This window comes from Cebidichthys violaceus, unplaced genomic scaffold (genome assembly GCF_023349555.1).
Source record: "Cebidichthys violaceus isolate CVI_PGR_0920_01 unplaced genomic scaffold, fCebVio1.0.p SCAF_109, whole genome shotgun sequence".
NCBI lineage: Eukaryota > Metazoa > Chordata > Actinopteri > Perciformes > Stichaeidae > Cebidichthys > Cebidichthys violaceus.
The window spans coordinates 219,239-243,687 of record NW_027176273.1 but is presented as its reverse complement, the minus strand read 5'-3'; the positions used below and the strand labels follow the sequence as shown (position 1 = coordinate 243,687).

The following is a 24,449-nucleotide window of genomic DNA, read 5'->3' as shown; positions in this document are numbered from 1 at the left end:
AGAGAGAGAAGGTTTATTGATCTGATCTGGATTAAGATGTATGAGATAATGTTAAACTTTGATGCTGTGATATTTTAACTTTTTTCACACTTTAAGTAAAATGTTCTCACTCTTCTATAAATGTGTTTTCACATCACGCCGACTTCTCCTGGTGATCCGATGTCCCATCAGCGACCTCGAATGAGCTCGAAAAGAGGAACGATTAAAATAGTCTGTTGGGATATTTACCTCTGAGATGTAGTTTGGCAGAGTGAAGCGTCGTCATATGGAAACATTCAAGTAAAGTACCTCGACATTTTACGAAACTACAGCACTTGAGTAAATGTACTTAGTTACATTCCACCGCTGATCTTCTCTTTTATTGTGAAGGCCAGAGGAGCGTACCGGAAGTAGTGTTAGTGTTTCTGGGTCTGATGTACTTCGTTACATTCCACCACTCATCTCATCAAAGGACTGCGGGTCAAATGGACTTTTAAAACGCTCTTTTATTGTGAAGGCCAGAGGAGCGTACCGGAAGTGTTGCTAGTGCTTCCGGGTCAATGTTCTCTCCATCGGAACACAGTTAGCATGTCAGCTGAGTGTCAATAAGGACACGAACACAGTGTAGTTTTCTTTGCTCTTCTTTCACTCGATCTGTGTAAAATGTCCACATTTCAGGATGTTCAACATGAATTCAAACGGCGGCTCGCGGACCTCTGATTGGACATTTGGAGTCAACAATATCCGGATGTGAAAAGGAGAAAAGAGCTGGATGTGGTTTTAAAGGCCGACATGGAGCTGCGGAGAGAAGCAGGTTGGTTTTCTTTCTCCTGCTGGAAACATCTGTACTGATCATGTTGTCCGTGCTAAGCTAACGATAGCCTGTTAGCAGCTAGCTCCCGCTAACAAGCTAACGTTAGCCTGTTAGCAGCTAGCTCCTGCTAACAGCTTCTACTGCGTGTTGAGGATCGATTGTTGTGATTAGGAGCAAAGTAACGAAGTACATGTACTCAACTTACTGTACTTAAGTACTTAAAACAGGTACTTGTACGTTACTTGAGTATTTCTATTCTCTGCTACTTTATACTTCTACTGCACTACATCAGTGGTGATATAAGTACTCGAAAAATAAGTACTATAGTAATAAGTACTACTGTTTTTTGTACTGCTTTGCATGATATACAAGTTTCAGAACAAATAACATCAATAACATGTCAGGAAACTAAAATGATGATAAATGGTTAACTATCATGAACTGAACTCGTAAACTTCAAACTACAAGACAAGAACAAATGTAAACAAAACTGAAAATATATAAATATATAAAATACAAGGTCTTCCTACTACGACCAGCATATCAATTAACATAAAGAGGTTTTTATTGTCATTGTAGTGATTCAACGAAAATCTGTTTGGTAACCCTCAGCAGCGAACAACACGGATAACCAATATATGAGATAAAAGTACACACATACACGATAAAAGTACACACATACACAATAAAAGTACACACATACAAGATAAAAGTACACACATACACGATAAAAGTACACACATACAAGATAAAAGTACACACATACAAGATAAAAGTACACACATACGCGATAAAAGTACACACATACAAGATAAAAGTACACACATACACGATAAAAGTACACACATACACGATTAAGTTCACACATACATGATTAAAGTACACACATACACGATTAAGTACACACATACGAGATAAAAGGGGAGTGATGGAGGCTACAGATCTGGGGAAGAAGCTGTTCCTCAGTCTGTTTGTACGTGTTTGTATAGTTCTGTAGTTCTGTATGGGGGACAGACTGTGACCTGGGTGGGTCGGGTCCTTGCTGATGCTGCTAGCCTTCTTGTGTAGATGCTAGCATGTACCGTGTCCAGAGTCGGGAGCTCGGTTCCTGCGATCCTCTGCGCTGTTTTAACTACCCGGGCCAGGTCTCTCCGGTTCTCTGCAGTGCAGCTGGTGTACCACACGGTGGCGCAGTGACAGAGAATTGTCTCTATGGTGCTCCTGTAGAAGTTGACCAGGAGCTGAGAGGAGTTTGGCTTTATTGAGTTTCCTCGAGAAGAAGAGCATCTGTTGGGCTTTCTTCACCAGGTGGGAGGTGTTAAGGGCCCATGTCAGATTACATTACAGTCATTTAGCAGACGCATTTATCCAAAGCAACTTACAATTCAGTATCTATCTACACACCGTAGGCACAGCTACGGGAGACATCTTGGATCGAGCCGCCGACCCTCTGATTGAAAGGCGGCCCCGCTCTCCACTTAGCCACACCCACAGAGCCTTTGTGATGTGGATTCCCAGGAATTTACACTTACACTCTCCACCTCCTCACCGTTTATGTGGAGAGGGGGAGGTGTGGTCTTCCTGGTTCTCCTGAAATCCACAATGATCTCTTTGGTTTTCATAGTGTTGAGGACCAGGTTGTTGTCAGTACACCACTCAACCAGATGTTGTACCTCCTCTCTGTAATGCGCCTCCTCGTTGTTTGATATCAGTCCTACTGTAGTGGTGTCATCAGTGAACTGCACCATAGTGTTAGAGGAGTGGATGGGGGTGCAGTCATGGGTGTAAAGGGTGAAGTCAGTTTGTGAGGAAGTCCATAATCCATGAGCAGAGTGTAGTGGATAGTCCAAGGTTATTGAGTTTGTTTACCAGTTTATGGACTATTGTGTTGAAAGCAGAGCTGAACTCAACAAATAGCATCCTGATGTAAGTGTTTGAATGTTCCAGATGGGACAGGGATGTGTGGAGTGCTATTGAGACAGCATCCTCCGTAGATCTGGTTCACTGGTAGGCAGACTGGTGTCTGTCCAGATCAGTGGGGATGTTGGCCTTGATGTGGGATAGTACAAGTCTCTCAAAAGCTGCAGCGTTCTGACTGACTTTTTACAGAGACCTGTGAACACACCGTTACAGTAGTCCAGTCTACTGAAGAGAAATGCATGGACATGTTGAGACATAAGTCCTCTGATCGTTGAGATGTTTTTCAGGTGATAGGAGGCTGATTTTGTGATGGTCTTGATATGGATGTTCAGGTTGAGGTCTGAATCCATAACTACACATAGATTTCTGGCTTGGTTTGTGGTTTTTAACGTCACTGATTGAAGCTGAGTGCTGACTTTCAATCGTTCGTCCTCGGTACCAAAAACAATTACTTCTGTTTTATCTTTGTTTAACTGAAGAACATTCTGTCACATCCAGCTGTTGATTTGTTCAATGCATTTAGCCAGCCCTTGTATGGGATTATAGTCCCCTGGTGATATAGTTATATAGATGTGTGTGTCATCTGCATAATTATGATTTTATTTATATATATATATATATATATATATATAACACCCCTGCTACTTGGTCGGCACATGACTTCAGTGTCCGGCCTGATACCCTGTCTGGTCCCACTGCTTTGGTGATGTCAATCTTCATCAGAGTGGATCTCACCTGGTGGTGCTGTAGTACGGGGTCCTCCCTTGGTGGTGTTGTTGTAGTTCTCACTCTGCTGGTGTGGTTGTCAAAGCGAGCAAAGAACTGGTTCAGGGCATCAGGAGGCGTGGCGTCATGGCTGGTTTGTGAGCTGTTGTTTTTGTAGTCTGTGAAGACTTTGATGCCTCTCTCCATGCTGCGGGGGTCGTTGTTTTCTAAATGCCCCTCGATACGCTGCTGGTATCTGCTCTTGACTTCTCTGATGCTCTTCTTTAATTCTCTGCGTTACTGTAAGCCAGGCTGTCTCCTGACCTGTAGGCAGCATCTCGTGCTCTGAGCTGAGACGTACATGAGACCGTACATTCCCAGATAAAATGTTATTTTGCATCAAGTTTCTCTGAGTTATTTATTCTCTCGGTGTCCCTCAGAAATGTAGAGGCTCATAAAACCAGACAGGTCATAAAACATTGTAGGCTCAGCCTTTACGAAGATCTAAAGAGCTCTAATCTTTCTTCTGTAATCATACCAATGAATCTATCGTTACTGACTCACTAAATATAGTGTTTGTTTTTACATTCATTATGCAAGCTTGAAGTTTACCAAATCTCAAACAGTGGAAACATCTAAGTTTATGAATAGTATAGTTAAGTTCATGATAACCAGCTCTGTTAACGATTCTTTTAGTTCCCTGTCATATAAACTGCATGTTTTATCTCAACCAAAGCAAAGACGACCAGTCCGTCTGTTCCCAGAGGGGGAGCTATCCCTTCCTCCCTGTACTCCTTGTCTCTCACCCAGGACACGGATTTGTCCTGAAATGTTGAGTTTAATCTGATCCATTCATTTATTATGCATATAGGTACACATATCTACCAGTGGCGGGCCGTGCATTTCATACCTGGGCCTTCACTCGTAAAAATGAAGCTCAACACCTACCAATACACTAACTGCAGAGTGACGGAACGCTGCTTCACTAACGAACAATGCATATAGTCAAAATCAATTCAGCTAAAACACGCATTCCACCACACTCAAGAGCACGGGCCATTCAAATATCATTCATATCAGAGGGAACAATATTAACCATATCATGAACACTACACGATAGACAAATGAACAGAGTAGTAACGCTACTATCACTCCCTCCATGAAATACACAACACCGTAGTTCTTGTTACGGATTTATTCGCCTGTCAACACCGAGAGGGAAAATGAGTCCAGTTGAAAACACATGAATCTTCAAAGTAGATCACTTAAAAACTTAAACTTAACTTTAACAGTTTAACTTCAACACTTTGCGCAGAGTATATAGACCGCTGCCACTTCGCGCATCTACTTGTTGCTGTGCACCGGCTAAATGTGTCCCCAGCGCAACATAGGACGTAACAATAGTTCCCAAACGAAAATCCATATTCAGAAAAACAAGTTGTACAAATAATAATATACAAACAAGCATATTAAATGACATATATGATATTTATGGCAGTTAAAGCTACTGCAGTTCACTTACCAAAGCTGCTGTTCACTATTTAAAGACAAAGTTCATCCTGCTTTCTTTGTTAATAAAGAGTTTAATCCCGCGATTGTTCAGTACATCCGTGCGTTTTAGTTCCAGTAAGAAGTCCTTCTTGATTCATGGACGTCGGTGATGACAGTCGAGTCTCCCACAGAGCTGCAGGCTGGAAGCAGAGCAACTGAGGAAGACATTAGCTGTGCAATGAGAAAATAAGCTAATGAGAAAAATAATTATAATACATGCAGTGTATTTGTGAAAAATGATTACATTATAAAATAGCGATAACTTTGTGATTCTGTCTAGGCCAGCAGAGAAGGCTTTGCTGGCCCTGATGGCTCACCACTGATATCTACATATGTCTGTCTGTGTCATGATAACAGGGTCTATCTGTGTTGTGTAATTGTTTAATTCATTCTACCTTTAATTGACTCCTTGTCCTGACTCAGAGGGGCACCAGGCTGGTGCAGTATGACTTTATGACCCGGTCAGGCCGCGCTGTCGAGCAGTCACTACGCTGGATGATGTGGGAGAAACAACTAAATCATGACCAACAGATACAACAGACTTTAGAGGTGGGACTGGCCCGCCACGGCAGCTGGGCGTGACCAAATTTGTGGTACTTTAGAGGATGGAACATACTGTCTCTGCATAGACAATGGAGCCCTGATCTACTGCACCGTTAAAGACGCGTATCCATTGCCCCACATCCTCTCCACTGCCAGTTGGTCTGCACTGTACCTCACCTCTGGCTACTTAAAAGCCCAATTGTCCCTCAAAGTACACAAAGCAGCGGCCTTCTGCACCAGAATTATTGGAGTGGAATGTCATGCCGGTTGGATTGTGCAATGCTCAGGCAACATTTCCACTACTAATTGTGTCTTGGCTGGTATGTAGGGGGAGATGTGCCTGGTTTGTTTGGACGACATCATCGTTTTGGCCGCTGGGATGGGTCAGAGATTCTGCAGCGACTTGTCCAGGTTGTCTTGGAGGACAGTGTGGCCATCGACCCCAGCAAAGGCAAGAAGGTGCAGGAGTGGCCAATGCCGACATCACTCCAGCAGCTTTAGTGATTCGTTCACTTTTCCCTTCCATGCCCTGACAAAGAAACACGCCCGCTTTCAGTGTACGAAGGAATGTGCACTGGAGGTGGGTGCACTGTAGTCCGACTGCAGACCTGATACTTTAGGTACCGGATGAGAGAGGACTTTGTCCTCTGGTGCGGTACCTTTACCAGCTTCAAAAGACAGACCCAATGAGACACCTGGAGACCCCATGTGAACTGTTCCAGTGGTTGCCTCAATGAAGTGCATCACTTTAGACATCACGGGGCCACTCACCCTCTGTTATGATGACCAAATGACTCACCCACATAAGATCCATGTGTCCACCGATGCTGCTCCTTCTGACAGTTTGAGGGTTTCTAGAATGGAAGATGCCCGGAGCTCCTTTCCGTTATATTTTCAATCTGTCCCTTAATAGCAGCAGCCATTCTCTGGAGCCATGAACGATCCCACAAGTCCATTCCTTGCAGTCAAAAACATAATCAACAAATACAAATAATGCTCCAACGGCCCATCCATCATGCCATTCATGAGGCGCTTAATCTGGCTCTCTGTTACACACCAATATGTTCTCAGCACAGCTCAGGTTCCCAGTCATTCCAACACAAATGCTGACTACCTTTCTCTTTTCTCATTCCAGAGGTTCAGATTGGACCTTCACCCTCTGTACTCAGCACTGATGCTAACCTGTAAATCCATCTCTAACACCTTTTGAAGAGCGACTCCCAGAACTCTATCGTCAACCTTTACGTTTTACTGGTTATCTTGGGAGAGTTTCCACCACTTTCACGACTAGAACAACATAACCTTCCTGTGATTGGATCTCGTCACCATGACCTTTTTTGTTACCTAGGCCTATACCATAATGGCCATCAAAACACTATCAAAGTTTACGTTAGCGGCATTAGCTTCTTCTCTAAACTCCTAACCGGCAGCCCGGGCCTTACCTCCAGCCTCATACAGCATTCCTCATGTTGCTCGAACTCAGTCTGGTCAGTTTATACCCGTCTTTTATTTCAAAGTCCAGTCTTTGAAATAAATTTCAAAGTCAAAATTCTTTCGAGACCCCTGCAAACTTCTTACAAGTCCCAAAATCCCAGAGCATAACATTGACAGATCTTCTCTTCTTTTCACATTTTGCTGACTCTTCTCTGTTTATGACAATCTACATCTCATCATTATTGTTATTGGTTTAAGTTTAGTCTGAGAGGTGGTCAGTAATGTGTCTGTACTTCATCCTGTCCTGCAGATGTCCAGCAGCTGTTGGTGGTTAAAGAAGAGGTTCCTCCTGAGCAGCAGGAGTGGAGCTCCAGTCTGGACCAGGAGGACCCAGAGCCCCCACACATTAAAGAGGAACAGGAGGACCCAGAGCCCCCACACATTAAAGAGGAACAGGAAGAACTCCGGACCAGTCAGGTTGGAGAGCAGCTTCAAGGTCTGGAGGAGGCTGATATCACCAAGTTCATATTCACTCCTATGAAGAGTGAAGATGATGAAGAGAAACCTCAGTCCTCACAGCTTCATCAAAGACAAACTGAACAGATGGAAACAGAAGCTGATGGAGAGGACTGTGGAGGACCAGAACCAGACAGGAACTCAGATACTGATGACAAGAATGGAGACTCTTCTGAACATGAGACTGAGGACAGTGATGATTGGAAGGAGACCAGAGAACGTCAGTCAGGTTTAAACTCTCTGAATAATGAAGGTTCTGTCAGTGATTCAAGATGGAGAGCTGGAGAGAAACCATTTAGCTGCACTGAGTGTGATAGAAGATATACCTTTGAGAGGGGTCTGAAGAGACACATGCTAAACCACTCTGGAAGGAAACGATTTGGCTGCTCTGAGTGTGATGAAAGATTTAATATGAAGATGGATCTGCAGAGACACATGAGAGCTCATAGAGTAGAGAACCCATTCAGCTGCTATGAGTGTGGGAAAAGATTTTCATCGAAGCCTAATCTGAAGGTACACATGGTAACTCATACAGTAGAGAACCCATTCAGCTGCTCTGAGTGTGGGAAAAGATTTACATCGAAGTCTAATCTGAAGGTACACATGGTAACTCATCCAGTAGAGAAACCATTCAGCTGCTCTGAGTGTGGGAAAAGATTTACATTGAAGCCTAATCTGAAGGTACACATGGTAACTCATACAAGAGAGAAACCATTCAGCTGTTCTGAGTGTGCTAAAAGATTTAGAACTAAGGGAGGTATGAAGAGACACGTGATGACTCATACAGGAGAGAAACCATTCAGCTGCTCAGTCTGTAAGAAATCTTTTGCACGGAGTGCAGATTTACAGATACACATGAGAATCCACACAGGAGAGAAAATACTCCACTGCAGTGTTTGTGACCAAAGATTCTCTTGGCTTTATCAGCTCAGAAACCATGAATGTGTCGGTCAGCAGGCAGGTTTAAACTCTCTGAATAATGATGACGTTTCTGTCAGGGATTCCACATGTAGTGCTGGAGAGAAACTGTTCAGTTGCTCTACCTGTGAGAAAAAGTTTGGCAGCAGTGGACATTTGAAGAGACATGAGAATTCACACAAGAGAGAAACCATTCAGCTGCCCTTTGTAAAAAAACAAAAAAGATCTGTCCGTTGTTGACAGGTCCAATGACATAAATGTGTCTGTCGTCAGCTGGCTGTGGCTCAGGGGTTACAGCGGGTCATCCACGGATAGATCCATGGTTCGATTCCTGACTCCTCCAGTCCTCAGTGCAAAGTGTCCTTGTGCAGGATGCTAAACCCCAAATTGCTCCCGAAGGCTGTGCTATCAGTGTGTGAATGACGACATGTAGCATGAAGAGCTTTGAGTGGTTTAACTATACTATCACTGTTTTGATGATGGGAAGATGATTGTGCTTTGTTTCCTTCTCATGGTGGTTTGTCTGAGCACAGTTGAGGTCTATTTCTGGTCTTATTTGAGGTCAGTGGTAAAGTTCTAGTTCGGTTTCTTCCATCTCTGGAGTATTAGAGGGGAGTCAAGAGTGATCAGAGTTTTGGGTCATCGTTACAGTTGTCAATTAATTTGGTCAACTTCCTATCGGCAAGCTTTAGGAAAATGGACAAACAATAGACTGTTCCTGACGGATCCTACAACTTGCCTGCAGAAGTAAGAAAACGCATTCTTCAGAGAAAGAGAAATTTTCTTTCCAATCAAGTCGACATTTGCCGGTCATAAGGAAGAAAAATTCCCTTAACTTCAGAGAAATCCCGAGTTTAACCAAGAAACTCGAAGAACCACATCGACCGCTATGAAGTCGTCTCAGAGTAAGGGGCTTGTGTCTGGGCAGAGTTAGGTCATAGTGTGTTTATTACCTTGTTTTGTTTGGTTTTAACTTTACTGTATTGTTATAACATGTTCTTGTGTATGTTTACGGACCACTGAGTTCTATTAGGGCTGTGAAGAAACTACTGTTGTTGATGTTAGATCACCACCGCGAGTGAAGTTGGTAATTGTGACTTCATCAGTTTCAAAGACCAGTTCACCAGTCAGATTTCTGTGTGATGGAGTAACAGTTTCCTGTATTTTACTGCTAGCTTGTTCTGGGTGTCCCTCATAACTGGATATGTGGCCTGTTGCTCGTACTCAAAACCTTCCCTTCTCACTCTGAATGTGGAATAGTACTTTGACTATTGACATCGTGAGTGAACACTAATTATGAGACTTAGTTTATAGTTTGGTTTTTGGTCCCTGTTCTCAGGGTGGTGCCCCGTTATTATTAGTAATTGTTAATAATCTTACTGACATTAATAATTCTATTGATAGTTTTTCATATTTGCTGATAACCAAACACTCCTGATAGATCCCAACAACAGGTTATGAATCACTCGGCCTCGTTACCGTTATTAGTGGGGCGCATTAACCTAATTACAATGATTATAATTAGTATTACCTATGTTTTTATATCTCTTTCAAAATACTCAAAATATATATAGATATTTTTAAATATTGATAAAAACATCATCTCTTTGATATGGGGGACAAAACCTAGTCGGATCAGCAAAAGACCCAACTCCAAAGACCAAAGCGCGCAGGAGGTTTAGCTTTAGAAGGAGAACTTAAAAATAGGACTTTTCCATCCCGCCTCGACACAGTAAGAATTTAAAGTTATGATCAGACTGTAATGAATGAAGTAAATACATCTTTTATGAGCTGTTGCTTTGCCCTTGCTAATTATCCTGTAATAAATATCTAAAGTTAAAGTATTATTTTATGCATAACAACAATAGAGTTCTGGTTATTCTAGTTCTTAGTCCACTAAACAACCCCTCATAGCTTAATCCTAGCTATCAAAACCTATCCTGCCACTTTACCAAGAGCCTAGACCCATTCGAGGAAAACTGCCATTAACTGATGTGACTGAAAGCTGCATTCGGCCAGAGGGCCTCTCGGCCGTGTGCAGTTGTTAGAGGAAGCAGGGTAGACGTCAGGAGAGACGCTAGTGAGACAGCCAGGCGAGTTTCCTCGACCACCAGCTTAAACAGATCACCAGGTATCCCGTCAGGTGGGTAAAAACCCAATGAGCTTGGTGATCCGGACCTTTTAAACAGTGAGCTGGTTTATTTGATAGTCCTGTGTCGGGGCTTAAACTCCCGGATCTAACACCTCTTACCAAGTAACGCCTATGTGGTCGTAGCTTTCACAAGACATCATGTATTTCTTGAAATTGGAAAAAATGTAATTTACACTCATGTTCCTCCCAAACCTTTGGTAAAGTATGGACACCTTTTCTAGATCCCTACAAGAACCTCTCGACAAAGACTAATGAGGATCCCTTAGTTCCCCCATAGCAGCAGTGAGTGCCCCTCCCCCCATTTTTTGTTGTTGTGATTTTTATAATTTTTGTTTATTATCCTATATTATTTCTCTTATTTTTCTCCTTTTATTCTTATAATTATTCTTAATTGTTTTATTTTACTCTTGATTTGTTAATTAATGTAATTATTTGATCTTATGACTTTACCTCCGTCCCCTAAATGTACCTGAGTTTACTTCTGAATGTAAATGTTCTGTAGCCTGTAACCCTACAATGGGTAGGGTGGTGGTAGGGTGGTGGTAGGATCGGGAATGAGGATTTAAGGAGATAAGTAACTATAACTGACTACATGTTGAGCTGTTTTTTGCAAATAAATTCCTTTTCTGAACAACCAGCTTTTTTGTCTCCCTTCTTTGGTTCAGTCTGTGAATATCATAAAATATGTTACAGAAAAAATAGTATAGAATATTATAAAAAGAAAAGTCATAGTACAGTATCGTATCGAAATAAAGTCTAATTATATTGTGTTATACAAATAAAAGCATTGTATAGGATCATAAGATAGTTTGTAAAAAAAGTCATAAGTGAAAGTATAGTATATGATAAAATTGTAAAAGTTGAAGTATTTTAGGAAAACGTCATTGTATAGTATGTCGTAAAAAGTATAGTGTTACGTTCACCGATTAGGGTCTCGTGGATGAGGAGAGTAACTGTGTATAAACCAGGGAAACAGAATCATGGGCAACGGATAAACAAAAATGATTTATTAACGATTAACAAACTGCTCACGAGGGAACAACTGAAAACTACTTTTGTAAAAAGGAAAGCGACACTAATTAACAGCAGTAATAGTTTAACTCAAAACACCACAATGGATCAGACTGACAACACTAGAACACACGGCTTGAACGCTGCTACTCTGCCCACAGGGTCGTCTGGATCTCTCAGCTTCTGAACCACCGTGGCACTAATCGCAACCTCAGATCCGCCGACACCAACCTCCTTAGTCTGTCCAAGCATCAGACCTGGGGGGACAGGCCTTCTCCATTGCTGCCCCCTCCCACTGAAACTCCCTCCCCCAACACCTCAGACATTCTCCGTCACTCGCCACTTTCAAAACTGCACTTAAAACTCACCTATTTAAATCTGCTTTTAACCTGTAAAGTCAGTTATTTATGTTTTCTTTCTTTCTTTTCGTGTTGTTCCTTACTGTTATGTCATTGATTTTGTTCTTATTATAAATGCTTTTATTGTTTCTGTTTTTACCATGTAAAGTGTCTTTGAGTGCCTTTTAAAGCGCTATATAAATAAAATGTATTGTTATTATTACCAATCGGTTATTGAACTCACGGGCTGCAGCTGGTAGGCAGGAAAAAAGATGTCACCTGAATGGTGACTGAGGAGAGAGCAGAGAGAAAACAACACGGCACGTAACATATAGTATTTGATAAAAGGTCACAGTGTAGTATGTAATATATAGTGATAAAGTACTTGTACAGTAATTTGTGAAAAAGTCATAGTATACTATGTCATCGAAAGTTAAAGAAAAATTAAAAGTTTAGTATTTTAAGAAAAAGATAGTATAGCATGTCATAAAAAGTCATAGTATAGTAAGGGAACCAAGGGTACATCCCAAGTCTTATTTGTCATTTCCGTTTCCCTCACTTGCGTCTTTTCCACCAGCAACAGAGAACAATGACGGAGGCAAAAACACACAACTGTAAGTTTAAATTTTCTAAATACTATTGTTGTTGAGTCACAGAAAGTAATTTTAGGATTTTTTTAGGTGAGAACTTTGTTGTTTAAGCATCAGATCTGTGGTCGGTTTGTCAAGATTCAGCCTCATTAAAAATCCGCTCCGACAATTTCGTAGATGTGAGGTGTTGCTAGCGGGACCGGCAGTAAACCAACACCGGGGGTGCCTTGAGACAAAGAGATCTGGGCCTGCCAATTCTGCAGGCAATGCCCATCCTGATTTGGTTTGATAAGCACCAAACCTCCACTGGGAAGAAGTTCACATTAAGGTGTGAACAACTCGTCATGCAAACACAACACTGCGCTCTCTGGACGAGCCCAGGGATGCCGAAGCAGGACTTCTGGTTTTATGGCCGGAAGCATCGAGCCAACAAAACCACTGAGCGCGTTTGAACGCATCGCTAGTCCCCAGACCCAAACGCAACAGAAAATCCTAGGTTTTAACAGTTTTAGATTCGCTGGACGGATCTACTGGACTGTTTGTTTGTCTTGTTTTTGTTTGCATCCTGGATGAGGAAGCGAACCATTTTCGTGCAGAAGTGAAGAGACCGACTCTTCAGAGAGAGAAGCACATTTCTCCTCGAGTCGACTTTGTGCTAGCCGTAAGGACGGGAATTCCCTTACTGAGCCGAAGAAATTCTCTGACGCACAGAGAGTTTTATCACAGCGCCGCACGGATCAACCACGAAACCACCTTCTAGTAAGGCTAATGTACGCGAGTGAAATAAATATTATTTATGGTTAAATTCCAAGTTGGATTATTTGTGTATTATTTGTGTATTATTTGGGTTGTTTTGTGTTTGTCCCTACTCAACCCCTGGACCAGTAGAAAAAGGGACAGTTTAAGAGCTCACCTCTCTTACCAGAGCCCAGAAGTTACTGTAGCCTCCCTGATCACTGTATCATAGACATGAAGTCTGTCCTGGTTCATGACTACTGATGTACGAGACACAGATGAGCTTCAGGTACTTCTTAAATTTAATGTATAGTGATGTTTGTGCATCTAACTGTTCGAGGACGATCACACTGACTATCAACCTCTTGATGTTTGAGGACCAAGAAGACCAACGGTAGATGTTTATGTGGAATGTAGGCTAATCCATTTAAATTTTTAAATATTAACGGTGTTATTGTTGTTACTGTATCAAACCTCCCCTGTACCTTATTTGACCTTGATGAAGCTAATGCAGTTAATGTCAACCTCAGTAAGGTTTCTTCCATCCAATATGAATAAATATTAGAAGTCTACATCAAGAATCAACCACTACAATTGGCGAGCCAGCCAGGAGGACTCCAGGGGGACCGGCCCGAGCGGGGCGAGGTGAGAGTACTATCAAAGTCCTACAGCTGAGAGTACTATCAAAGTCCTATAGGTGAGAGTACTATCAAAGTCCTATAGCTGAGAGTACTATCAAAGTCCTTGAGGTGAGAGTACTATCAAAGTCCTATAGGTGAGACTACTATCAAAGTCCTATAGCTGAGAGTACTATCAAAGTCCTATAGGTGAGAGTACTATCAAAGTCCTATAGGTGAGAGTACTATCAAAGTCCTACAGCTGAGAGTACTATCAAAGTCCTATAGGTGAGAGTACTATCAAAGTCCTATAGGTGAGAGTACTATCAAAGTCCTATAGCTGAGAGTACTATCAAAGTCCTTGAGGTGAGAGTACTATCAAAGTCCTATAGGTGAGACTACTATCAAAGTCCTATAGCTGAGAGTACTATCAAAGTCCTTGAGGTGAGAGTACTATCAAAGTCCTTGAGGTGAGAGTACTATTAAAGTCCTTGAGGTGAGAGTACTATCAAAGTCCTTGAGGTGAGATTATTGAAATACCTGTAGGTGTAATGAAAAGTGTTTATTAACATTGATGTATTAAGTTGTGGGGCTGATAAGCAGTATATGTTTTGATAAGGAAAGTTTAAAGATAAAAATATTGAAGCAGAATGAATGAAAGCCTGTCAGGTGACAGAGTAGGACACTGATAAGTCTCTTGGCCACTGAGCAGTATATTTTTGATAAGAAAGAAGAACATAAAACGTGTCACATGCTAATGTTGATTGAGAACAAGTAGTTAAAGATAAATGTCATTTCAGATGTTTGCAGTGTGTTGATGTTATGCTGCTGCTGTTCATGGTATTGCTCATATGATTTTATGCTATTTCTACTATTTCTGTTGATGCTGCTCGTTTTATGCTGTGAATCTACTATATATGTATATATACGTATATATACATATGTATATATACGTATATATACATATATATGTATATACGTATATATGTATACACATATATATATATACGTATATATACATATATATATACATATATATATACGTATATACATACGTATATATATATACGTATATATATATATACGTATATACGTATATATACGTATACGTATATATATGTATCTATATATATATATGTGTATACACATATATATATACGTATATATATACGTATATATGTATATATATACGTATATATATATATATATATATATATATATATATACACGTATATACGTGTATATATATACGTATATGTGGGGGGGCCAATACAGCCAATACATCTACTGTGAGCAGCAGGAAACAGAACATGTTTTGGTACACCGTCAACAATATGAGGAAGAAAGAAGGAAGCTAAACCTCATCAAGATAAAAGTACATTTTGATGTAACAGATATTCTGCAAAAGAACTCAAGAAGTCTCATCAAAGTATTTCTACTACTATTAATATTTCAATATCTTAGACTAACTCTTAGATTTATTATTTAAATAATGTAAGAACGAGACGGCATGATCCACACTCCATACCAGCTGGAGGCGGTAATGTTAACCAACAGCCAATAAAAGAAGAAGAAGAAGAAGAAGAAGAAGAAGAAGAAGAAGAAGAAGAAGAAGAAGAAGAAGAAGAAGAAGAAGAAGAAGTGTACTGGAAGTATTGTTTCCGGGTCTAATGTACTTAGTTACATTCCATTCTATTACTACTATTGATACTACTACTACCACTGACACTATTACTACTACCACTACTACTCATCTCATCTCATCAAAGGACTGCGGGTCAAATGGACTTTTAAAACGCTCTTTTATTGTGAAGGCCAGAGGAGCGTACCGGAAGTGTTGCTAGTGCTTCCGGGTCTCTGTTCTCTCCATCGGAACACAGTTAGCATGTGGCTGTGTTAGCATGTCAGCTGAGTGTCAATAAGGACACGAACACAGTGTAGTTTTCTTTGCTTTTCTTTCACTCGATCTGTGTAAAATGTCCACATTTCAGGATGTTCAACATGAATTCAAACGGCGGCTCGCGGACCTCTGATTGGACATTTGGAGTCAACAATATCCGGATATGAAAAGGAGAAAAGAGCTGGATGTGGTTTTAAAGGCCGACATGGAGCTGCGGAGAGAAGCAGGTTGGTTTTCTTTCTCCTGCTGGAAACATCTGTACTGATCATGTTGTCTGTGCTAAGCTAACGATAGCCTGTTAGCAACTAGCTCCCGCTAACAAGCTAACGTTAGCCTGTTAGCAGCTAGTTCCTGCTAACAAGCTAACGTTAGCCTGTTAGCAGCTAGCTCCTGCTAACAGCTTCTACTGCGTGTTGAGGATCGATTGTTGTTTCTATTCAGCCACAGATTTAAAGTGACAGTACAGAATCTTAATATTGTTATGATTGTTTCAGCACTTTGAAATAAAAAGCTTCTTAAATGTAAATATTTCTTCTTTTCTTCTCGACTGTAAACTAACATGACTGTGTTTCTCTGATTGACACACTTGTACACCGACTGATGGATAATAATATGTAGTAATAATAATAATAATATGATCACCTTGTTGGTACAGTATACAGATAGTGATTATAAACGACTGAGATATAAACAGTTGTCAGATGTTTCTTCTAGAGATGAATCCATCGATGGAATGAATCTGATTCTTTGAGGAACCGGTTCATCTTCAGACATCACAGCGCTGTGGCCTCTGTTCCTGACCCCGGGTAGGTTGTTTCTTTCTACTCGTGTTATTATCGTCCTATAACTGTACGTATAACATATTAGTCCCCGACCTCCACACGAGAACGAAGACGCAGAACAACGTCCAAAATATACGTCAGCAGATCTGAAGATACAACCTTGAAGTCGATCGTAGACCGTTAGCCGAGAGTGTTCTGGTGCCAAGAACGCTTCTGAACCCTCTACGCTCCAACATGGTCGATCAACGACTAGAGAGAAGTCCAACAACAAAGCCCCCCTTCATTAACCTGGAGTCCCCCAGTCAGAGACCTACTAGAGCTCCAGAGACCCCGATAAGGCCGTGTTCTTCAACAGTCAGCGACTCGCTCTTCACCCTCTGGTTCTCCGGGGAGAGGATAGAGTCCAGCTCCTCTCCAGGAGTTTGGTTCCAGAACCAGTGCCGCGCGTGGAGGTGAGCTCAACTACATCTAGTTGGTTCCGCTCCACCTCCGGTCTGTGGTGCCTGTGGTGCCTGAATGTATATTTTTTGGGCTGTTTTCTATTAAATAACAGAACAAATTACATTTTCTTTAAAAACCTCAGCAGGTCACAGGACGTTCTCTCACCGTCACTCAAACAAATGTCAAAATAAAAGGTCTTCAGGTTCCTGGACGAATGAAACCATCTCTCTGTTGGGACTCGTGTTACTGTCTGAGTCTGTAGTTGAAAACGTTTGAGGATATTTAATGTGATAATGTCGAGGACGATAGTTGATCAAATCAGTTCCTCTGTTGGTTTGTTATTTCTGTTTGTTGCAGATGTTCCGGACTGTGGTTCTTCCACTCTATTTATAAAGAACCTGAGTGAGCTAGACGTAGGTTTGTGGTCATAGTGCTTTAACTCTGTTCAGATGTTTCTACATGATCAACGTTTTGTTAAAGTTAATAAATACCTCACTTCTTCTCGAACTCCACCATCAGTAGAAGAAGTTCACGCTTTAGACCTCCACCGTCTCTGACCGGAGTGATGTGTGAAGTTACTCATCCAGGCAACCGTCCCTCCGTTACAGGTGGTCCCTCCAGCCGGATCCAGTAATCACTGAAGATGATGGAGTCTGAGGAGACCCACGTCGGAGCCGATCAACCGGTGGTCCACCGGAGACCCCCCAGGGAGACCAGACCTCCACCGCATCTGAGACCTCCACCGCATCTGAGACCTCCACCACACCTGAGACCTCCACCACACCTGAGACCTCCACCACACCTGTCTGATGACGCTGTGGACTTCCTCCCAGAGGTCGAGTCACCACAAACACAACCAGGTGAGTCCTCACACATCTTCAGAACCTCTTCAGGTCTACTGCTTCAGGACTGAACCATGTTTTTATTTAATCAGTTGATTAATCAAACTATTAAGTGACCCAATATTAATATCAAGAACTTTAATTTATTTAATCACTGTTTGTCAAATCAACACTTCCCCTCAACTGGACAATCTTTTACTTCAAACTTAAAAAGTCTTTAAAAAGACGTTGATTTATTTCATCACTTGATTAATATTCAGTTAATAATATAAAGATAATATCTATTCGTCATTTCCTCTTCATCGCGTTTCCTCTTCATCACGTGTTCTAGTGCTGGGCGGTATACCGGTTTTACGTACCGCCATTGCCAGAACAACTGCTGTCACTCTTCAACCAGAAGCAAAATATATTGTTCGCCGCAAAGAGCGCTACGGTCGGAGCTAATGCTACTTGTGTATTGTGAGGGACCCCTAAGTTATGGTTATAATTTTATAACGCGCTTCAGAACATTGTGGAGGTTTTTATAGCTGCAGCTTGTTCTCCATATCTATGATTTCACATTGTTCAAATCAACACATTGCAGTTAATCAATGGTGTCGATTAGGACACGGCTCCTCTTCATCCAGTAGGATGGGTGAGGTTAAAAGGAACATGTTAAATGTGTCTTGAACTGAAGGAGTTTCATCGACAGCTTTAAGGAGGAACCCATCCTGAACACTGAGTGTTAGCACATAAGTTAGACCATAAGTACTGGAGGTTATCACAGGAAGAGCAGCGCGGCATCGACGCCTCGAGAGGAAAGAGATCCAGTTTCTATCTTCATTTCAGGACGGACATGCAGGTTGTGGTTGTTGGAGACCCCAAAGAGCACAAGTAACTCCCTTATTCTGCTTCCCAACGCCTAAAGTAACAAACCCAAATGAATCAGGAAAAGCTCCTAAGCCACAAGGCCTAAACACATGTATCTGGTCTCCTCTGATATGTGAGAAGCTAATATCAAAATCAGAACCTTTTATTGCCACAGTATGTTGCACATACAAGGAATTTGACATGGCGAGTGGTGCATAACATTAAACAATCAACAACAATCAACACAGTGCAAAAAGTAGAAACATATTAAAATTTACAGTAAAATATAAAATAAAGTGCACAAAAGAACAGATAACAGAACTATAAACAAGTGAGATGTAGGTGTAATGTAAAAGTGTTTAGTGTACTTAAATAAGAAACATAGAAGAGATGTGCAGGGGAGTGACCGGTAGGAGGTTGTCCTGGGGATGACTGAAGAAACTGTTGATGTGGCGTGAGGTCTTGGTCCTGATGGAGGTCCTGGTCCTGATGGAGGTCTTGGTCCTGATGGACCGCAGCCTCGTGCCAGATGGAAGGGGCTCCAACAGTTCATGTCCAGGGTGAGAGCGGTCGGCTACAATCTTTCTTTCTCGCTTCAGGGTCCTTGAAGCGAACAAGTCCTGGAGGGACGGCATATTGCAGCCAATCACCCTCTCACAGAGCGGATGATGCGCTGCAGTCTGAACTTGTCCTTGGCTGTGGCTGCAGCGTACCAGACCGTGATGGAGGAGCAGAGGATGGACTCAATGATGGCTGTGTAGAAGTGCACCATCATTCTCTTTTGCAGGTTGAATTTCTTCAGCTGCCTCAGGAAGTACATCCTCTGCTGAGCCTTCTTGGTGATGGAGCTGATGTTCAGCTCCCACTTGAGGTCCTGGGTTATGATGGAGCCCAGGAAGAGGAAGGACTCCACAGTGTCAACGGGGGAGTCACACAGGGAGATGGGGGGGGGGGTCACACAGGGAGATGGGGGGGGAGTCACACAGGGTGATGTGGGGAGTCACACAGGGAGATGGGGGAGGAGTCACACAGGGTGATGGGGGGGAGTCACACAGGGAGATGGGGGGAGTCACACAGGGTGATAGAGGGAGGCATATGAAACCATTGTAAGTAAACACATTTCTATTCCACTTCCAGATTAAATTGGATATGGAAAAATTAAGATTTTGTCCTTGCTTAATGTTTAATCTAAATTTAAAAGGCAATATCAGCACTACTGACGCTACTTGCTGGTGGACCAATCCCTGGTGTGGAAGGAGTTCGGGGAGACTATGGAGAAAGACTTGAAGTTCGCCTCAAGGAAGTTCTGGCAAACCGGAAGACGACTCAGAAAGGGAAAGCAGGGCTTGACTTGATCTGTTGGGGAAAAGAACTGGGGATGTTTTCGAGGGTGGAAAGGAAACTTTGAAAACTTCTGAACCCGACAGACATGTCCTCCGTGGACGAGGCAGAGATGGATGAGATTGGCCCTGAGATGCTGAAGGCTCTGGACTTTGTTGGGGCTGTCTTGACTGACACATCTTCTGTGGAGTGGCAGACCAGAGGAAAATAGAGTTTACTTGTCTCTTTGCAGATGATGTGGTTCTGTTTTCTCCTTCAGAACGTGACCTTCAGCAGCACTGGGGCGGTTTGCAGCCAAGTGTGAAGCGGTCGGGATGAGAGTCAGAACCTTCAAGTCTGAGTTCATGGTTCTCTGCCAGAAAACAGTGTATTGTACCTTCTGGGATGGTAGTGAGTCGCTGCCCCAAGAGAGGGAGTTCAAGTATCTCGGGGTCTTGTTCACCAGTGAGGGTAAAATGGAGCGGCGGTTCGGTAGAGTGTCAGCAGTGCTGAAGACGTTGTTCCGGACCGCTGTGGTGAAAACGGAGCTGAACCGGAGGGCAAAGCTCTCAATTTACCAGTCCATCTACGTTCAGACCCTCACCTGTGGTCATGAGCTTTATGTAGTGACCGACAGAATCGAGGATGCAAGCGGCTGAAATGAACTTACTTTGCAGGAAGTCTGGGCTCAAACCTTCGAAATAAAGAGAGGAGCTCAGAGTAGAGACACCGCTTCAGTACTTTGAAAGGGTCAAGCTGAGGTGGTTCGGGCATCTGATCAGGATCCTCCTGGACGCCCTCCTTTAGAGGTTTCCCAGGCTCGTCCAACTAGTAAGAGAGGTAGACCCAGAACATATTGGAGAGATTATATATCTTTCCTGACCTGAGAACGCCTCGGGGTTTATCCGGAAGAACTGGAAATCTTTGCTGGGGAGAGGGACATCTGGAATACTACTACTACTACTACTCATACTCATACTGATACCACTACTGCTGATACTACTGCTGATACTCGTGCTGATACCACTACTACTACTACTACTGCTGATACTACTACTATTACTACTTATACTGATACTACTACTGCTGATACTAATACTACTACTAATGCTACTGATAGTGGTACTGATACTACTTTCACTAAGTGATAAATAGTTACTTCCTGACTTTGATACAAAAACATCATAAAAATATAATTTCACCATTTCAATCTTGACTTTAACATTAACTCTGGTTTTCCCTCAATGTGTGTTTCCTCTTTCCCACAGACATCCAGCAGCTGTTGGTGGTCAAAGAAGAGGTTCCCCTTGAGCAGCAGGAGTGGAGCTCCAGTCTGGACCAGGAGGACCTAGAGCCCCCACCCGTTAAAGAGGAACAGGAAGAACTCTGGACCAGTCAGGAGGGAGAACAGCTTCAAGGTCTGGAGGAGGCTGACATCACCAAGTTCACATTCACTCCTGTGAAGAGTGAAGATGATGAAGAGAAACCTCAGTCCTCACAGCTTCATCAAAGACAAACTGAACAGATGGAAACAGAAGATAATGGAGAGGACTGTGGAGGACCAGAACCAGACAAGAACTCAGATCTAGAACCAGATACTGTTAACAAGACTGGAGACTCTTCTGAACCTGAGACTGATAATAGTGATGACTGGACGGAGACTAGAGAACCTCAGTCAGGTATAAATTTAAAAAAAGTTTCTGTCAGTGGTTCAAGATGTAGTGCTGGCGAGAAAATATTTAGCTGCTCTCAGTGTTGGAAAAGATTTGTCTTTGAGAGAAATTTAAAGAGACATATGGTAACTCATACAAGAGAGAAACCATCCAGCTGCTCCGTTTGTCAGAAATCTTTTACACAGAGTGGGAATTTACAGAAACACATGAGAATCCACACAGGAGAGAAACCATACAACTGCTCAGTGTGCGGAAAAGCCTTCAGTGATAGTGGTAATCTGAAGGTTCACATAAGATCTCATTCTGGAGAGAAACCTTTCAGCTGCTCACTGTGTGGGAAAAGATTTGGCTTCAAGTCACATCTGAATAAACACATTAGAACTCACACAGGAGAAAAACCATTCAGCTGCTCAGTGTGTGGAAAAAGTTTCAGTGATAGTGGAAATCTGAAAGTACACATGAGATCTCATACAGGAGAGAAACCATTCAGCTGCTCACTTTGTGAGAAATCTTATACACAGAGTGGAGATTTACAGAGACACATGAGAATCCACACAGGAGAGAAACCGTTCGGTTGCTCCGAGTGTGGGAAAAGATTTGGCTTCAAGTCACATCTGAATAAACACACAATAACCCACACAGGAGAGAAAAGGTTCAGCTGCAGTGTTTGTGACCAAAGATTCACATGGCTTTATCAGCTCAGGAACCACGAATGTGTCGGTCGTCAGTCATCACAGCTTCATCAGACTCAGACTGAGGAGAACAGAGAGGCAGAACCTCCAGCCAGCAGCAAGGAGACCAGGGTACCTCAGTCAGGTTTAAACTCTGTAAATAATGATGAAGTCTATCAAAGTGATATGAAATGTGACACTGATGAGAAACAATTGTACAATTTGTGGTAAAAATGTTTAGCTGCAAGACATATCTGAAGAGACAGAATTCATACAGGAGAGAAACCATTTAGTTAGCTTAACTTAGCTCCGCCCTCCAAAAGGCCAAACTCGAGGCTTCAAAACATCAGTCCACCAACTAATGGGTGTGGTCACGAAGACTACATCCAGTACTTATGTAGTCTGTGGTTTGTATACAAACATATGATGTTCCTCACATTGGCACAGCCTGCTGATTGCTACGTTTTCATTTGCCAGAACGTGTCACAATGACAAAAGCTGGTTCAGCCAGTTTGAATAAATCAAACTAGTTTAAGTTTGCATTCTGGACCGGCTCAGCCTGTCTCGTCATCTTCATAGAAAGTAGAAAGAAACCTCACATGATGTTTGATAAAGTCTGGAAATGTCTCTCCTTGTATTTAATCGTGTGCTATTGTGGCTTTTTCGTTAATGTCATGACATATGATTAAGTGTTGTTTAGAAGGTGTAATGGAAATGTTACCAGTCGGTCTTTTTTCACTACAGAAACTTAACATGAAGAGACCAGAGCTGGTGCGGGAAGTGGAGCGGTACAAACTAGATAGTTCCTCTGCCAGGGTTGTCCCTTGTCACTTATCCTGTTTGTGATTTTTATGGACAGGATTTCAAGGTGTAGCCGGGGGGAGGAGAGTGTCTGGTTTGAGGTGCTCAGAATTTGCATTCCTGCTCTTTGCAGATGATGTGGTTTTATCGGCTCTTCAACAGCACTGGGGCGGTTTGCAGCAGTGTGTATGAAGCATGTATGGTTAACTGCCGGAAAACGGTGGATTGCGTAGGGAGTCTGGGCTCAGCCTTAGAGACAGAGTGAGGAGATCAGACATCTGGAGGGAGCTCAGAGTAGAGCTGCTGCTCCTTGACATTGAAAGGGACCAGCTGAGGAGGTTCAACTTCTGATCAGGATCCTCCTGGACGCCTCCCTTTAGAGGTTTTCCGGGCACGGAGCAACTGTTAAAAGGCCCCGGGGTAGACCCAGAACACCCTGGAGAGATTACATTCCTCATCTGGCCTGGTAACGTTTCGTGGTTCCCCAGAAGGAGCTGGAAAGCGTTGCTTGTTAGAGGGACAACTGGAATACCCTCTAAGTCTGCTGCCCCCACGACCCGGCCCCAGATAAGCAGAAGTAGATGGATGGACGTCCAATACTCTTTTTTTTTTTTTTTGTGAATATAGCTTGAACGCATAAAGTAATTCAATGAAACCGCCGTTGGCCATTAGCTCTGTTATTTAGACAAACAGGAAGTGCTTTTTTAGAGAGGAAGTAAACGTGTTTTGTTTTCTCGTCTTTAGTTTGTTTACCTGTGATGAGTTGATCTGTTAATGTGTTTTTACATATAAAAAGTCTCTCTGAGCTTCACACCACGATGCTCTACATCTATTCTGTTTATTGACCAGGAATTTGTTTTGGCACTTAAACAAAAAAAACATAAATGTAGAGTATAAAACATGACAATAAACAAAATACAAAAGATTTGCATAAAGGTTGTTTAGAATGAAAGAGCTCAGAATGAATGTGAGTGAGAATATGACATGACATATATATATTTTTTATATATATATATATATATATGTTTATATATATGTTTATATATATATTAGTGCTGGGCAACGTTTACATTTTTAATCTTGATTAAAGTCATTGTTATGCGCAAAATTAAATAATGAATTCAAAAGTAGTGTATTGCTCACTTATTTTAAAGTACTGCTGTATGAACAAAAGTACAATAACATTTGGTGTGAATCACTTTAAACAGATCAGGTTCTTTTTAACAGCAGTATTCTTCACACAGTATCAGTTATATTTCTACTATCTGTGCTCAGTGTGTGACTTTATTTAAACGTTCCACTGCTGTGCAACATGAATACAATGTTCCACACGTTTCATCAAAATGT

The 24,449-nt window shown here is 42.1% G+C and overlaps 1 protein-coding gene across 4 annotated transcripts; it reads left to right on the top strand.

Annotated features, from left to right (window-relative positions):
- The first annotated feature begins 590 nt into the window (after window positions 1-590).
- On the top strand, window positions 591-24,082 carry LOC137889526 (oocyte zinc finger protein XlCOF6-like). Of its 4 annotated transcripts, XM_068733434.1 has the most exons (5): window positions 15,697-15,950; window positions 16,438-16,529; window positions 16,650-16,957; window positions 17,555-17,806; window positions 21,226-24,082. In XM_068733434.1, the coding sequence occupies exons 4-5, from the start codon at window positions 17,590-17,592 to the stop codon at window positions 22,530-22,532; spliced, it is 1,524 nt and encodes a 507-aa protein (XP_068589535.1). In that variant the 5' UTR covers window positions 15,697-15,950; window positions 16,438-16,529; window positions 16,650-16,957; window positions 17,555-17,589; the 3' UTR covers window positions 22,533-24,082. The 4 variants fall into 4 exon arrangements, with proteins under 4 accessions (XP_068589543.1, XP_068589535.1, XP_068589528.1 ...); XM_068733427.1 differs by lacking the exon at window positions 16,650-16,957; XM_068733418.1 differs by having other exon boundaries at window positions 16,438-16,957.
- The last annotated feature ends 367 nt before the right edge of the window (window positions 24,083-24,449 follow it).

Excerpts from the sequence above, each read along its gene's own strand:
- LOC137889526 (XM_068733442.1), top strand. The coding sequence starts at position 772 with ATGGAGCTGCGGAGAGAAGCAG. Across the intron at positions 794-7,256 it reads GGAGCTGCGGAGAGAAGCAG|ATGTCCAGCAGCTGTTGGTG; the intron begins GTTGGTTTTCTT and ends CCTGTCCTGCAG. Across the intron at positions 8,329-21,220 it reads CAGATACACATGAGAATCCA|CACAGACATCCAGCAGCTGT; the intron begins CACAGGAGAGAA and ends TTTCCTCTTTCC.